Genomic DNA, 17,900 nt, shown 5'->3' on the forward strand with positions numbered 1-17,900 from the left:
TTCAGTAGATGTCACAGGGCGGGAACTACACTAGTAAAATGCAGTTGGGACGGGATGTCCTTCTCTCACCGGTCACCGTGTCAGAGCGAGGCTTGCACCAAACGCTTGCTGATGCAGAGGCTCTTTCCCTAGAATTTTCTAGTGTCCTACTTGTATTCTTTTTCAAATTTCTGTATGTATATTATGCATGTGAGCATGTTCACATGTGTGATTGCACATGTATGTATATGTGTTCATGTGAGCATGTTCACATGTGTGAGTGCACATGTATGTATACAACATGTACATGCAAATATTTGAGCATGCATGAGGTTAATGCCATGTTTCTTCTTTGATCTCTCTCCACCTAAAATATGGAGAGATGATGTCTTACTAACTCTGAGCCCACTGCTTCAAATACTTGGACACTTGTGGGGATGCCCTGTCCCAACTCCTGAGCTCTGGGATTACAGATGGGGCCACATGCACCCAGCATTTATGTGAGTTCTAGGGATCTGGATTCTGTCTCTCACACTTGCGTGGCAAGCATTTGCCCATCGCCATGCCCCAGACTCTGGTATTTTTTTAATAGTCTTAATAATATTCTCTCCTGTTTCTAGGCAATGAATGGCTTCTTCAGGAACAGATCCCATCTGGAGACATAGAGAATATTTCCAATCAGCCGGCAATCTCCCTGCAGATCCCTACTGAGTGCTTGTCCCTGGAGGCCGTGGTGTCTGTCACCGTGTTTCTTTATTACTGCAGTGCTGACAGCAGTGCATGTATGATGAAGGGAGTTGTGTTCAGGCAGCCTTTGCAGATAAACAGTGCCCAGCCAGCGTGTGCAGCTCCTGTGGAGCTCACGTACGCATTCTAGAGCGCTGGCCAGCAGCCAGCAGCACAGGCCTGTCATCCTGCCACCTATCATTTACGGAAGAAGCGTTATAGAAACCCATTGCTCAGTTGTAACAACTGACACCACAATAAAGCTGTCCTCCTTATTAGTATTTTAATTGCAAACCAATTCCTTCATTTGAGCAGTGTGCTGTCCAAGTCATTGACCATCGTTTAAGCACGGCACTCTAAACTCTGCAGTTATCTGACCCGAGGTGACACTCCATGCTGTATCAGAGGACATTATATTTGTAGTCAAAACTAATCATGCCCGATATGTTAGATAGCCTCTATGCCTTTATCAGAGAAAAAGCCATTTCACGGATAACTTTCCAGTGACTTGGGATGGGCCTGAGCTCTGCACCTTGGTGTCAGGACACCTGCTTAGCCGGCACCAAGAGCGCACATGCGGTAGAAGCTTCTCTCCTGTGACTTTTCTCACCTGAGATTTTTTAAAAGAGAGTTTTAATCTATTTTTATTATAAATTATTTGTTTTCACATTCCATTATTAATGCCTTATAACTTTATATAAAAAAAGAAAAATATATAGGATTTCTAAGGGCATGCCGACCACCCCTTGACTATGTAATGAGCATATTCCTAGCAGGCAAAGCCTAGATCCCCGTGCTGACTTAGGGGTGTCGGAGACTGCTGTGCTGCTGTGTGTGATGGTTTATTGTAATGGTTGAGCGTGAGGTAAATGAGTATTGTGTTATTTTGGAAATTTACATTTCAGTTTTAAGAGTTAAGTAGCAGAATTGTTGGGTTTAAGACTTTTGTTATTGTTTTGGTTTCCGTATTTAGAATTTAAATTATGATCATTCTGATATTTTTGAAAAATCACATATAAACCTTCAATTTGCTATTGTCAATGTAAATATTTTAATTTAATTGATGGGTGTAGTTTTACTAATATACCTCCATCTAAAATATTAGGGCTGAAACAGTGATTTACTGATACTGTTTTGATATTTGTTTTCTTTAACCCCATAAGAAACAGCACTGGGAGGGATATTGGAGAGGTTTGGTTTTCATTTACTGTAATTATCAGAGATTATTGTAACCATTTAAAAGCCTTGTTTTTATAAAACTGAGTTGACATAGTTTTTACTAAGATTACAGGATTTCAGAAACATTTGAGCCTTGCCTATAAATCAGTAAGTGTCTGTACACACTGCCTCCTGCCTTCCATGGACGTTCTAGATCGGGAGTATAGTCATTTAAGTACAGTCTACCTATTTATTGATTGTTTTTTGAAGTAGTTTTTCATAGGCAACATTTGCTTGTTTTATTATTCAGTTAGCTAAAGAAAAATCTGAAGTAAAAGCTTCATGACTTTAATTAGTAACATGCAAACTCTTTTCCAGGAGCAGGGCGGTTGTAAAGTGGAAGTGACCGCGTTGAGAGTCACACACGGTCACGTCAGAAACCTTTGTTTCTAGAACCAACCAGAGCAGAGGATGTGCAGCTGTAGTGTACTGTGCTGGCCCGTGGTGGGGGAGGTGCCGTGGAGTATGTCAGCCGTGTTTGGTTTGTAGTCCTCATTTCCAGTTGGACAGGGTGAGAGGATGAGAATATTTTGGCTCAGTCATTTCCTGTTTGAGGACATGAACAGTTTCACTCTCTGAAACAGGGTGTATACAGTTTCACTCATGTGGAGATTATTTTCCACTCTGAGAACACAAGCGTGTGTTCTATAGTGAGAATCCCTTCCTTTTCCTTCTGCCTGGGTAGGACCCTGCTTGAGTCTTCAGTGACCGAGAGTACCTTGAGGATGCACAATGGCGCACCCCACACACCCGTGCCTCCACACTGCTGGCTACATAGAAGGTGTTGGACCTAGAAAATCCATGGTGAGCCGAGTACATGGTTTCCTAGAATCAGGAGCGACACAAATGTCTGACAAAAAGAAACCCTGCAGTGTTTAGTTGTAACGCTTCTGGAGCTGCAGCCACCTTCTGCTTTCTCTGAGAGCCTTTAGTTCTGTGACCTGTCTGCTTGGGACTCATACCACTAAGAGAAGTTACTTGGGCCTGTTTCTGCAGTGTAGGAAATCTGGGGGACATAGTGAAAATGTATACCTATAGCCTTTCCACATATACAGAATTGACTTTTTATCTATTGGAAAGTCTGCAGCTTAGCTGTTGCCTTTGCCATGGTGATGTTTAAGACCAGTCACCAAAGACTTGAGTTGTTAACTCATTTGGAAGATGTTTTCTTTGGCATGTGCAGGGGCCCTGGGTTCAGTCCTCCGGGGGAACAATTAAGTCATGAAAAGCTAAGTTTTGTAGTGAGCAGTGTTGTAAAGCCACGTGCAGGGACCGTGTCACTGAAGCTCTAAATGAGGAAGCTCGTGCTGTCTCCTGAGCTCTGCCTCTGTGTTCTCAGTGCTCAGACTTTAGAGAGCAGTCTAAGCTTCTCAAACACAGTGAGATGATCTGAGTTGTAAGCACTAACTCAGAGCTTTTCTAGCACCACTTCTGTTATCAAAGATGGGGTCTGCTCTAGAGTCAGTGCTTCTGTTAACCAGCTTCCTTTACAGTTGGAGTTGGTGAGGACAGGGTAGTCACGGTGCTTCATTGTGTAGCACGGTGTAGCGGCAGGAGTGTGGACTCTAGCTGGGTTCCACCCTGTAGAGCAGGGCTGCTGTCCCAAACCTGGGCTTGCTGCCAAGCTGCGGTGAAATGCCCACACGGCATTTAGCACAGAGTAATTTATGAACTGCAACTTATCAGTTTAGTTACTAATAATGACAGTAATTTATGGCCACAGACATGGACTTGACTTTTTTTTTTACAACTCCAATTTCTAAAGCAAAATATTTCTCTACCATTTGACATGTTAGTAGTCCCCGTAGTAGCTCAAGAAGAAAAAGAACACTTTATGGTAGAATGTGTTAACCATTTCATAAACAGTATTGTTTATAAAGAGGTACCTCTCTACTGTGTTGAAGTATTTAAAAAGACCTTCTGGAACTTCAGTGAATAAGCTTTTTCATAGAGGATCCAGACAGCTGTGACACACCACACTCTTAACAACTGATACAAGAATCTTCAAATTACAACCTGTGTATCCGGGATGGTTCCCCTACCCTGGGGCGGTGCTCTCTGCAGTCTTCAAAGTACTTGAGAAAAGTATTACAGACTAGGTAGGAGTGTATGTTCCAGAAGAAGAAGCTGCTTTGGCATGTTGGTAGCCTGTCTGGAGGTCAGGAAGCCCTGGGATAGTGTCCAGTACCTAGAACAGGACCTGGTACGCAGGGTTGCTGGTTGTCCTCGCTGACTAAAGTGCGACTAGTGAGCCACAGAGCTTGACCGAGGCTCTCCTACAAAAAAGTGGGAACCTACCCCAGGGCTTCAAGACAAGAGCAGGATACTTACATTTATCGAGTCACCTGCCGGTGCTTTCCCAAGTACTTTGTGTGCTGACCACATGCAGTCCTCACAGCAGCCTTAGGATGGGGGATGGTCCTTCTCCTGGAAGCCAGGCTTGAGCAGTTACCTCAGCAATCAAAAGCGTGCCCTGAGGAGGTGACAGAGCCTAGACAGCCCAGGCAGTGCCCCACTGCCTGCTCTGTTGTCTCTCAGACATTCTAGCTCACATAGTTCAGACGTTTATGCAGTGACTTATCAGTCCAGAGGATTCCAGGAACCCTGAGAATGATTGTGAAATTCATCTCAACTCATTACAGCCATTTGACTTACATGACTTCTCCTAGATGCTTATCATCTGGGCCTCGGAATGGCATATATAATCATTGGTTCCCAGAGGATTGTCTGTGCCCTTAATTTCAGGGACTGTCCAGTTTTTTCTTGGCAGGAATATGTGTAAACACCCCAGTCAGCTCAACGGGACTGTCCTGAAGAACATGTTATAAAGAGCACGGCTGGTGCAGGCCCCGAGGAGGCTGCCCATACCTGACACAGTGCTTCGTGAGCCAGTGCCGAGTGGCAGAGCACAGTCTTCTGCCTTCCTTCGTCCCCAGTGGCTGTGTGCAGGCATCCTAGTGACTCAGGAGTTGTTCCTGAAGTCAGTGTGGCAGTGTGAGACAAAATGCTGTACCTAGGCCGTGGTGGTTTTTAGAAGCATCCCAGTGCAGTGTCCATCTGTTGTGAAGGAGTGTGGTCGTGAAGCAGCACTGCGGTCCACTGAGGAGCACAAAAGCCTGGGTCAGAAATGCCATCTGAACCTGACAGCATGACAGCATCACATACTTAATGTGGACCTCAGTGCTAATCACCAAGATTGCTTTTCCACCTGTGAAGAATTAGCACTCACCCGAGTCACTCTTCCACCCTGGCTTAATTCAGTTTGCTTTTCTCCAGTTTGTTTGCAATAGGGTAACAGACAGAGTGATCGTAAACGTTAGAGGCTTGGTAATCAAGCCATGTGGCATTCTGTGGCTAATCAACCTTGTCACCTGCTTGTGCTGACTTGTGTAGACTGGTGCCTCAGGTCTCGGGTGGCTACTGTGAGCACACAGGCTGGGCCGAGTAGGACACAGCCCTGCCTGCCAGCTCTCCTAGGTTAGCTTTTGCCATAGTGAGGGGCTTGGTTTAATCATTGTCAGGGTTAGAGTTGAAAAGCTAAAACCCTGGTTGCTTGTGGAATGTGCGGCCGGGTGTAGTTACTCATTGTCTGCTGTGTCCTTTCCTCCCCTTGTGTGTCACTCCTGTGTGTGTGGACACAGCTTTCCGCAGCCTCCTGACCCACAGGAGAGTACTTTCCAATACACTCCTCCCTGTGCCCATCTCAGCCTGGGGTTAGAAATGAACACTGAACCAACAGACTACACTCCTGTGTCTGGCCTGGCTCAGAAGTGGGTGTGACCAAAACGGCTGTTAAGTATGGTGCTCACAGGTGGCTTCGTCTCAGCTTTCCTCACGAGATAACAACAGGGATGTGAAGATCCACCCTGAGATATGGACATTCTAAGGAGAGGTTTACCTCTCGGTACCTAGTTTCATGAGAGAATATGTTGAGATAAGTAAGATATAACAATCAATACATCACACCAATGGGGGTGAAAATGCGTAAGTTCCTAACGTAGCCATTCAGGTATCTTCTATTTTAAAGACTGCTTGTCTCTATTTTTACTTCCACTAGAAACATAAGGTAGTCTTGTTTGCGCAGAGTTGGAATTTACTGTTGGCGCCTGCCTGTGATGTCATCATTGAAAGCTACCTGCAGACATGAGCCAGAGCCCCGCCCCACTCAGCACCATGGCAGAAACAGCTGCAGCTCCTGCAGAGCCCTGGCTGAGGAGCTGGGGTCCTCGGGAACTACAGATGGGGAGCTCGCTGCAGTGGTTGTTTTTCTAAAATCCCTAGTAATCTCTCAGTTTTCTATAGCAAGGAACAGGACCTGTGTGAAGTAAGGCTTCCTCGTTGTATGCAGGCTGATAGAGCTCTAGGTCCTCTGTAGGAGACACGGTTACTGTCATTACTCGTGTCCGTCTGTCTGTCACTCCTTCAGGGTGTGCCCTATAAAATCATGTTAGGGACTCTTCCCATCTTGTGTGGTAAATCATGTAATTTAATCTGTGAGTCTAAGGTGATCCGCCATGACGACTTTGTGCCTGAACAGTGCCGTGAAAATCCAGTATAAGAGTTAGTCCTGAAAGGACTTACTAGCGATGCATTCTAGAGTGTTTGTAGATGGAGTAATATATTTTTATGCAGTGTATTTTACACTTATTTCCAGACCAAACTCTGGAGTGGCTTCTTTTTCAAGTGCATGACCGGGGGATAAGACCTGTGGGCTTCGCATCTCAGGAGGAGTGTGGAGCGGAGGGTCTGGGAAACGCGAGTGTCCACTGTACTTGCAAATCTAAAGCTCTCCCAAGGCTTTGTACACTCTTTTTCATGAAATAGATTAAATATTTTTCTCCAAAGCTGTGTTTCTGTCCTGAATATGCTCTGTGTCTCACGTATGTCATTAATTTCACTACTTGGAAACCTGTAAGCTGGGGCTGGAGAAGCAACTTAGTGGATAAAGCTTGGGGCTTGGGTCTCTGCCTCACATGACAGCTGAGCCTGTGTGGATGACAGACAGGAAGTTAGGGTCCTCTCTTGGAGTTCTGAGTCTCCTTAATCCGGGAACTTAAGAATGGATTCAAACGGAAGCATAAGGACAATTTCACTAGAGTCTAAAGAGAAACCTCAGGGCGGGCTGTGAACCTCAGCAGCTGCCTGGGGAATGAAGAGGAAGGACAGACAGAAGGAAAAAGCCACTGACCACTGACGTGCGCATGGAAGGCAGACACAAATGGAGGGGAGGGCGGCTTTAGAGAAAGCAAGGAAGCGTGAGATGTTGGGGAAAGTGTAAGGAAAGCATCCCTAGAAGGAAGGAGGAGAAGAACAGTTAACCTTTCCTGGGAAATTCAAAACAGCACACAGATGCAGATGTTTTAGCTTTGCATGGCTGTGGCTCAGAAGCTGCTGCAGTAAGGAAGAAAAGGGAGTAGCATCTCATTAAAGACCTGATGATTCCATCCATCTCTTTAGCATGGCTTAAGGTAAGCCGCCTACCTGGAATTTAGGTCTCTATTTAAGAGTCCATTCTCTTAAGTAGAAAAGAATTTTTAAAGATTATTTATTTATTTATTTATTTATTTATTTATTGTGTATGAGTTCACTTCATCTGTCTTCAGACACACCAGAAGAGGGCATCAGATCCCATTACAGATGGTTGTGAATCACCATGTGGTTGCTGGGATTCAAACTCAGGACCTCTGGAAGAGCAATCAGTGCTCTTAACCACTGAGCCATCTCTCCAGCCCCAGGAATGTTTTTCTACTCTTAATATGGTGAGCTGCCTTAATCCCTGAGGAGATAGGGGATCCACTGGGCAAGCAGCTAGCTAGAAGAGCTGAGAGGGGTGCTCTAGGTTCAGGGAGAGACCCTGCCTCGGTAAGTAAGGTGAAGAGCAGTTAAGGAAGACACCAGATAATCTTCGTGTTCTATTGCCGTCAAGAGACACCATGACCATAGCAACTCTTGAGAACATTTAACTGGGGCTGGCTTACAGTTTCAGAGGTTTAGTCCATTATCATCATGGCAGGGAACATGGCAGCCTCCGACTTGGTGCTGGAGAAAGCTGAGAGTTCTACATCCAAATTTACAGGCAGCAGGAAGAGAGACTGAGCCTGGCTTGGATATTTGAAACCTCAAATCCCACCCCCAGCGACACACTTTGTTCAACAAGTCTGTACCTCCTAATCCTTCTCAAGTAGTGCCACTTCCTGATGACTGAGGATCAGATGAGCCTATGGGGGCCACTGTTACTTAACCACCACATCTGATAGCCATCTCTGCCTTCCACCCACAGGCACAGATGTATGTCCCTACACAGACGTATGCAGAAAGGAGAAAACCTCAAGATGAGAATTATTTGAACCTTGGAGAGTATGGGGAAAAGAATACTAAATTAAAAAAAAGAACTAAGACTTTGAAGATATCTTTGTTCTTATTTTATGTGCCTACATAAGCATGGATATTATGTATCCAGTGCCTACAAAAGGCCTGGAGAAGGTTCTGATCCCCTGGAACAGTCCAAGGCAGTTGTGTGTTGACATGTAGTTGCTAAGAACCAAACCCCTGTCCTGTGGAAGAACACGTGCTCTTAGCCACCGGGCCACCTCTCCAGCCACTGTAAGTAAATAGTTAACAATCAAGTCATTCAGTTTTAATTGGAGGCTTTTATATACACTGAGGTGGGAAAGAGCAATGTAGTCACAAAATGATACTGGGAAACTAGGTGTGCAGTGGAGCTCTACCCAAACAGTGTATAAGAATTTGGAAGGAGCTAATGATTTAAAGAAACTCCCAAAAGGGCAGAAGATGAAGAATAAGTGTTAGGATGGAGAATGGCATTCCTGAAAATTACCTAGACCCAAAGCAATAATTGGGAAGCTTGATGTGTATAACCATCTACAACCTGCAAAGAGCTGTATAACAGAACAAACATGGAGGGAAAAGCCAAGTACTAGCCACTTTCTGCTGCGTTGGTAAAACATCTTGACCAAGGCAGCTAGCAGAAGGAAGAGTCTATTTGGATTATGGTTCCAAGGGAATAAGAGTCCATCAAGACTAGGAGGCATGCATGCATGCATGGGAGGCTAGGAGGCATGCATGCATGCATGGGAGGCTAGGAGGCATGCATGCATGCATGGGAGGCTAGGAGGCATGCATGCATGCATGGGAGGCTAGGAGGCATGCATGCATGGGAGGCTAGGAGGCGTGCATGCATGGATCCAAGCTGAGAACTCACACTCACTTGCAAACCCAAGGCAGAAAAGCAGACGCAAGTAAGGTAAGACTATCAGCACTCTAAGCAGAGACAGACTTCCTCCAGCAAACTTCCACCAGCCAAAAGTTGTGCAACCTGTTCAAACGGCACCAGCAAGCAGCTGGAGACCAAGTGTTCAGTATCGGAGCCTATGGGGAACATTCTCGTTCCAACCACCACATCAAAGAAATGAAAACTCAAAACACCAGAGAGAGATCAAATTAATATCATATAAAATGTGGAACTTATAAATAAAAATATACTAGTTGAAAAGTTATGGGGGGGGGATACCAGCATGCAACAGCTAGGGATTTACAGAAATGAAATGATGCTCCCTCTGGATCAAAATGTGCACATTCAGTCGGCTGCTTAGCAACCTATTTATAACAAAAAGGCTCATTACTTCAGCCAGGTACACTGGGCTACCCAGGCACAGCAGCTGCATTTAAACACTGTTCATCTCCACACAAATCTGAGGGAAGTGCCAAGGCCATGCATCCAGAGGTCTGATCAGTTACAGCAGTTACTAGGCAAGTGCATGAGAACCAATAGTTCCCACTGGTTCTCCGACCCTATCCTCTCAACATTGAAGTCTTGACCTGAAATCATAGAATGTCATCTCTTTGTAATGCAGATCCCGGACAAAACTGGGTTCTTTTTGAGACAGGTCTCTAAGTCTGACCAAGAGCTCAATGGTCCTTCCGTCTCAGCCAGAATGATACGGTAGTTCACTTGTAGAATGTTTATGTACATACACAAAAACATGTCAGCACATAAAAAACAAAGCCGAATAATAACAAATATTAACGGCCTAAATATTCATCAGTAGTGAAATACTAAGAAAGCAGCAGCCCCTCCATTCAGAAGACTAAGACAGTCATGGTTAATACAGTAACTATGGGTGTGTGCCTGTACTTACACTGTTCACACAACATGTTCACGCATGCAGACACATACATGCATTCCTAAGCAGACTTTGCTTTCAGGTTATGCAAGACTATAAAATTGCGCAAGCCAGAAGTCAATAGCGGGCTGGAGAGATGGCTCAGCGGTTAAGAGCACCCGACTGCTCTTCCAGAGGTCATGAGTTCAATTCCCAGCAACCACATGGTGGCTCACAACCATCTGTAAAGAGATCTGATGCCCTCTTCTGGTGTATCTGAAGACAGCTACAGTGTACTTATATATAATAAATAAATAAATCTTTAAAAAAAAAAAACAAAAAACAGAAGTCAATAGCTGGGGAGAAGAGACATAGGTGGGGTTTAGGTTTCCTGGGCACGAGGAAGAGAGAGAGGGAGAGCAGCCATGGGGTTGAGAAGCTAGAAGAGGCAGAGTCGCCAAGGCCTCTGGGCCAAGAGAACATGGCCTAGAGGATAACCTGGTTGGAGCTGAGAGCAGCCCAGACGAAGCATGAAGTAGTAACTTGGGTTATCAATGGGAAAGTGGATCCTAACAGCATGGAGAGTAGGCAGTTGTCCTGCTATTGAGCTGCTTAAGGCATATTTAAAAATATAAGGCACTGTGTGTGTGTGTGTGTGTATCTGTGTTTCACCTGAGAACATAAATGGTCTAAGGCAGAAGGCACCCTGCAGTGGGATTTTATTATTATTATTATTATTATTATTATTATTATTATTATTATTATATAGTATTCTGCTTATATGTAGGCCTAAAGGCCAGAAGAGGGCGCCACACTCCATTACAGAGGGTTGTGAGTCACCATGTGGTTGCTGGGAATTGAACTCAGGACCTCTGGAAGAGCAGTCAGTTCTCTTAACCTCTTAGCCAACTCTCCAGCCTGGAATATTTTTTTAAAAAAATATTTTTTAGTACAAGTGAAACCCCGCTTAAATAGTATACAAATATCCAGGTAATCTGGACTACAAAGAACTTCCATAATCGACGTGGACTCGGATTGTTCTGTGACCTTGAATTACCAGAGCATTTCTCTGCAGGGTGTCTAAGGTGAGCACCTCTCTCTTCAGACTCAACATTTTGTTAGCTTTGTGGGACACTGTCACTAGAAAGCAAGTGACACAGCTACACTCCACTGTCTAGGAGCAAAATGAGTCAAAGGTGGCAAACAAAATGGCATCTCTAGTGTCTGAGCATGGGGCACGTTACAGAGTGACTGAACATTCTTAGAGACAGCTGTCATTTGTACCACAGATGCTGAAATCATGCGCATCAGAACTGTCCAAAGCAAGGAAAACCAGAAAGATATTAGGGCACAGCAAAGTACTGAGTGTGTGCAGAAGAACTGGTCTTCAAGCCTGAGTGTTTGTGTGGCTTTCAGCACAGAGTGAATTAAGTGGGAGGTGCTGTTTCCCATGGTCCACCTGTGCTCCTATGATGTTTCCCACGGTCACATGGTCCACCTGGCTCCTACAAAAGATCCAGAAACAACGGAGGAACGGTGTGAGAAACAAGTGCTTGTTGCAGGGAGAAACAGCCTGGTAATGGACGCATATGGAAAACCTGAAGTGAGACTTAACCTCCCTACGAAAATGCCACAGCCTGGTCACAAAACGATGGCCCTGAGCTGGTCTCTGTCTGTCACCAGCAACCAGCTTCCTGTCTGAACAGCTGGGCCTATTATGGGTCAGTGCTGCCCAGAATTCCCTTACGATCAGACAAGAGAAGCGCTTAAGAACCGAGAAAACTCAAAACCCTGAGTTTTCTGACAGGAAATGGTATAGTTTGTCCAAGGATTTACCGCATTAGGAGGGAAGCGGAACCAGCCAATCTCGTGGTGTGAACCATTAGCGCAGAATGCTTCGGAACGAGTAAGGACAAGAGTGCTCAGTTTAATCCATTTATGCCTGAAGACTTAGTCTTTATTATATTTGTGTATGCGTGGTGTGCACATGGGAGTGCATGCGTTCTTGAATGTGTGTAGTATAGATGTGTAGGTGCATGTCCTCATGGTGTGGGGGTTCATGTGTACACATGACTGGGCCCCCGTACACGTGTGGGAGTGTATGTGTGTAGGACAGGTTGATGTAGGGTATCTTCCTTCATATTCCACCTTATAAGCAGAGTCTCATCGGTAGCATTGTCTAGTCTGGCTAAGCAGCTTGCTCTGGGTAAGACTTCTCTGTCTCCCAGGTGCTGGGATTGCAGAGGGGGCCACGACACCCACTTGACATTTGTGTGAGTGCTAGGATCTGAACTCCAGACTTCAGCTTGCTATTAAGTGCTTTACCCACTGAACTATTCCCCAAGCCAAGGCAGCCTCTTAGAACTTTAATAGGACTCAGAATTACTTTTAGTACATTTTGTTAACAAACAGAAGTCTTGTTAATAGAGGTAATTTTGTGCAATCCCAACCTCTGGGTAATTCAATTGATATCATATATAATATACACGAATATATACTACTCAATAAAAAAACTTCAGCCAGAAAGACCTTAAGAAGTGAGGTTCTCAGGGCTGGAAAGATGGCTTAGTGGTTAGGAGCACTGACTGCTGTTCCAGAGGTCCTGAGTTCAAATCCCAGCAACCACATGGTGGCTCACAATCATCTGTAATGGGATCTGATGCCCTCTTCTGGTGTGTGTGTAAAGACAGCTACAGTGTACTTATGTATAATAAATAAATAAATCTTAAAAAAAAAAGAAGTGAGGTTCTCTTCTGCCTTTTTTATGTATAATAAATCTTTAAACAAAAGAAGTGAGGTTCTCTTCTGCCTTTATTTTGTTTATGAATAATCCGTAAAATATTTGAAATATCTTTATGTACTGAAAACTTTAGCTAGGGAAGTTTAAAGTTTTGCTGCAATGAAAAAAAATTTTTTTAAGTATGTGATTTCTGGGGTTGGGGATTTAGGTCAGTGGTAGAGCACTTGCCTAGCAAGCGCAAGGCCCTGGGTTCGATCCTCAGCTCTGGAAAAAAAAAAAAGTATGTGATTTCCAAAATTTACTGATGTTATCCGACCTCAATCTTAACAATTTCCAAAGAACACATAGCTCTTTATTCTGTCTGTCTGTCTGTCTGTCTGTCTGTCTGTCTGTCTGTTTGTTTGTTTTTACCAAGGCATAGGGAACATCTGGTTCTCCATCATATTGCACACCAGTTGCTTGCGTGCTCGGTGGTTAAGGGGAAGAGTTAGTCCGACTCACAGAGTCACAGGCAACCAACTGTATTTCCAGGCTCCTCTGAAGTCTACCCTCCCTGTGTGAAACGGCAGCGGGCCAGCCACATGCCGAGGACAGCTAATACTTTTCAAGAGAGGAGATGCCTCTTAGAACAAACAAAGGTCAGAACCAGCCCACGTGTCCGTTTTCCAATCAGGTCTGAAAAACTAAAATGAGAGAAAAGTCGAACCAGGGAGCGTCACTTCACTGTTCATCAAAGCACTTTAAGGGCGTTAGTGGGGGCTTGGCGGTGATGTGTGTGCAGGCCCTAGGTTCAATCCCAGAAATGAAGCAAGGAGCTATCAGAGTCTACTTTTGTTCCTATGAAGTTTAGGTCTTTATTTTGAAGGCATCTCCATAACTCTTAAAGCATTCTTCTATCTCTGTGGTGATGAACACACAAATTGCATGCGTGCGTGGTATGAGATTACCTTTACATGTGTGTAATTGTTATGGATGTAGGTATGGATAATTTGCATATACCTGTAGGTATGTATGTATTTGAGCATTTGCAGTTTCTAGTTTCCTGTTTGTGCTTCCGTTCAGAATCAGTCAGTCCAAGGGAGTCGGAAGTAGCCTACATCTAACCAAACGGCAAAAATCAGATTTTTAAAAGGATCGTGAGTTCTTTTAACTTCAGTCTTAAGAGAAGCAAGCAGATGGCATTGCTGTACGGTGTGTGTGTGTGTGTGTGTGTGTGTGTGTGTGTGTGTGTGTGTGTGTGTGTGGTTACTCCCCTTAGAGAAGAATCTCCTGCACTGTCAAAGCAGAGGCTCCCTGAGGAAGGAAGGCTGAGCTCTGTAACCCTACCAGCACGTGAGAAGCACCCATTTCCCTCATGTTTACGATCTGAATGGAAAAGAATCATCCCTTGCATAATTTCCCTCTGTGTAAATTGAAATTGTTCTATATTTAACATTTCATCTGAAATGTCTCAAGCAAATCCCTTATTAGAATACACAAGATAAGAAGAATAAATATTTAGAGTGTAGTTTATCTCCCCATCCTGGAAATGGAAACACAATGGCTTAGTCATGTTCAGGAAGCTGACAGGACCTCGGAATCCCAAGGATTGCTAGAGGGCTGGCTGCCGCGTCCTCCTGTCTTTAAGTGACATGCCCACATCAGCGCTGCGGAAATTCAAAGGGAAGAAGCAGTTGTGTCTCTCTAACCCCGAGGAAGAGCTGAGTGATAGCCTCATGGCCAAGAGCCTTCTTCGGTTTCTTGCATTTCGGTGTCACCAGCTTTCAGACACTCTGAAGCTTTTGCTGTAGGCTAGGGTTGGACGTGGACACGCGTTTTTCAAGTTATGGAAGGAAATTAGCAAATGTCTCTGTCGACTTCTACTCCAGTGAGTGTGAATAGAGGAACTGAGATTCTGCTACTGTGAGGTTTGCCCTAGAAAGATAAGGGTCTACCCTGCTTTTAACAGGCTATTCTAGAAACTTCTGGGAAGTACAACCAACTATTTAACAACCCCACCAGGAGAGTGTTTCTTGGCTCTAACCCACGTGCTTACCCTGTATCAGAAGCATCCCGTCAGTTTATTGTTCAATGAACGCCCATGCTAGATCGTTAGGACCTTAGTTAGCCATGTGTTTAAAGCTTGATTGTTTTGGCACCTCTGATAGGAATTCCCCATGTGCATGCCCACTGAGCAGTCTTTCCAGCCCTTCCCTATCGGTTCACAGCTGCCTGAAGTTGTGAAGCCAAGATTTAAGCACAACCTTCGGTAGAGAGGGCCGGTGAAATTGGAAGTAAAGTAGATACCCCTGCGCCACACTTGGTCACCCTTCCATCCCCGCTAATCCCTGTGGCTGACCACATTCTTTACACTGCGTCCAGGTTTTTGTTTGTTTGCTTGTTTCGCCTTTTCCAGAATGCTAAACGGAATTACACAGACTCCTTTGAATCGGCTTCCTGAACATGGTAGCATTTATTCAAACTCCCTCCAGGTTTTCTCGTGGCTTTGTCTCATCCCACTTCCCAGTTCTCCCATTGCCTGGATGTGCCACAGTTCAGTCACTCTTTCCCCTCTCCTGGCTTGAAACTGTTCCCCTGAGACTGGACCCCATTTTCCAAGTGTGCTCTTTCTGAAGTAGACCTCCATTTCACCACTGAGGGCTGGACAGAGGAGAGTGCCCACCCCTTGACCTCACCTGCCAATGAGCTAGCCCTCACAACAGATAGCTGACTGAGGACCAGACGAGAAACAGCAGCTTTCCTTCCATGGAGAGTCTGCTTCCATAAGCAGCCAGCTAGGGTGGAGTTGGCCCCACTGGACTGTGGGATGAAGGACAGAGAAGACTACATTTTTAGCTGAACCTTTAAGAATTTTTAAAATATATTTGCTATGAAGGAGGTGGATCTCTGAGTTCAAGGCCAGCCTGGTCTTCCTTGTAAATTCCTGGCTGGCCAGGGTTGCAGAGGAAGACTTCATCTCAAAGGGGGAAAACAAAACAAAACAAAACAAAACTGTTGTGGTTTGAAATGTTTCCCCAAAGTCTAAAGCAATCCCTAGTGCTGGGCGTGGTATTGCTCTGCCTGAAGCAAAAAGATTTCCGTAAGTTCAAGGCCAGTCTGCACTACTTAGAGTGTGTTAGTCCAGCCTGAGGTATATAAGAAAACCCCATCTCAAAAAACCAAGCAACACCCCAATGTTTTTGAGGTGTCTCAGTACCAACACGGTTGCTACTTTAACTCAGTTGTGAGTATTCATCCCCTGTGCTAGGTCCTTGCGACTTTTGTGTAAGATCTGACTTCTGTTTCCAGCCCAGAGAGGGCATGGAGCCTTATTAAGCATGACGAATCCACAATTAATTCTAGCATCATTGGTGTTTTGTCTCGGTGTTTTCTGCCATCTGCACAGACGTGTTTACTTCTCTCCAATTTGGACGGTTTTCATTTCTTTTTCGTGCCTACTTCCTCAGGCTGGGATTCTCCATGCTGTGCCAAATGGAGTTGCTTTCAGAGAAGGAAAGTGTCTTTCGTTGTCGGACCTAATGCTTGTGTAAATATCACACAAGTCATTGATCATATTGGGATGCACTCCTCCTATACCAAGCGTGTTGAGCGTCCTTATCTTGAAAAGATGTCGGGATTTTTTTTTTAATATGACCTAAGGCTCCGTTGGCAAATACATGCACTTAAAATGGGATGTGTTCGTACGAGGAAGTGGCATTTGACTTTCAAAAGGAAGGAAATGCTGGCGACGTGAAACATGCCAGATGCAGGAAAACAAAGGCTGTGTGGTCGTGTTTATGTGGTAGCTAAAATAGCCAGGCAAGCTTGCCTCGCATGCAAAACCCTGGATCTGTTTGGTCCCAGGAAGGGGAGGAGTCATTGTCAACACTGTGAGCAGAATGGTAGGTACCAAGTTCTACAGGGAGAGGAGGTGATGAGAGTTGCCCAGGGCTGCAGAATCCCTACTAACGCTAGTGAGTTGGTTCTGGGAACCCAGCGACTGATGTATTACTACACTATCCACTCGAAATTTGCAAGAAAATAGATTCTAAGTGTTCTCACCACCAAGATAAAAAAAAATAGTGATCATGTTAATTAGCTTGGCTGTGGAGTGATTTCTTCACAGTGTCTGTGTGTATCAAATCGATTTTAATGCTGTGGATGGTGAACTGTCAAGTTGGCACAGGATAGAATTACCCAGGGTGGGGAAAAGTCTCCTCCCCGAGGGATAGTCTAGATCATGTCAGCTTGTGGGGATAACTGTATGGTTTATTATGTTAACTGAGGTGGGAAGTCAGAGGATACCACTGTGGGAGGTACCATTCCCTAGCCAGGGGCTCCTGAACTGTGTGAGTGGGGACAGCTAGCTGAGCACCAGCAGCATGCGTTAACTTGTGTGTCACTGATGCTTGATTCTGGATGTGGTGTGACAAGTTGTGTCAAGCTTCTTCTACCTCTGTGAGTTCCCAAAACAGTGGGCCAGTGTCCTGTGATGCTGAATTAGTATAAACACTTTCTTCCCTATGTTGCTTTGGTTAGGGTATTTTATCATAGCAATGGGAAAAGAAACTAAGTCGTAGGCCTTAAAAATACAAAATAATGACATTCAAGCTCAATGTAATGTAACAAAAACCGAAGAAGAAGAAGAAGAAGAAGAAGAAGGAGGAGGAGGAGGAGGAGGAGGAGGAGGAGGAGGAGGAGGAGGAGGAGGAGGAGGAGGAGGAGGAGGGAGAGGAGGAAGAGGAGGAGGAGGAGGAAGAAGAGGAGGAGGAGGAGGAGAAGGAGAAGGAGAAGGAGAAGAAGAAAAAGAAGAAGAAGAAGAAGAAGAAGAAGAAGAAGAAGAAGAAGAAGAAGAAGAAGAAGAAATGTTTTTCAGATGCTTATATACCTAACAAATTTATTTATTTTTCCTTATTTTCTGGCCAAGCCTGTCCAGCAAATAAGGTTAATTTATTAATCCCCTAGGATTGAAAATTAAAACAACCAGACTAAGGATTAAAACAAGAGACCTGCAGGCATGATAGGAGAATGAGGAAGAAGGCAGGAGGTGACATGAAGGCTTGAATTCAATCCAAATGCATTTATGAAACTCTCCTAAAGTTAATAATTGTCTAAAGGTTGCAACAATGACATCA

The 17,900-nt window shown here is 44.6% G+C and overlaps 1 protein-coding gene across 10 annotated transcripts in view; it reads left to right on the forward strand.

Moving 5' to 3' along the window:
• Positions 1-6,767, forward strand: part of Nhlrc2 (NHL repeat containing 2) — a 57,960-nt gene extending 51,193 nt beyond the window's left edge. For 3 of the 10 annotated variants that reach the window (XR_015621657.1, XR_015621660.1, XR_015621664.1), the window contains exons 11-13: positions 600-2,434; positions 2,609-2,727; positions 6,578-6,767. Coding sequence is in view for 2 of the 10 variants with exons in the window: in NM_001107444.2 (NP_001100914.1) it covers positions 600-856 (257 nt within the window). In the remaining 8 variants the exon portion in view is untranslated. 10 annotated transcript variants of the gene reach the window in all.
• Positions 6,768-17,900: the final 11,133 nt, after the last annotated feature.

The sequence above is a fragment of the Rattus norvegicus genome, chromosome 1 (genome assembly GCF_021556685.1).
Source record: "Rattus norvegicus strain SHRSP/BbbUtx chromosome 1, alternate assembly SHRSP_T2T, whole genome shotgun sequence".
In the NCBI taxonomy this organism is placed as follows: domain Eukaryota; kingdom Metazoa; phylum Chordata; class Mammalia; order Rodentia; family Muridae; genus Rattus; species Rattus norvegicus.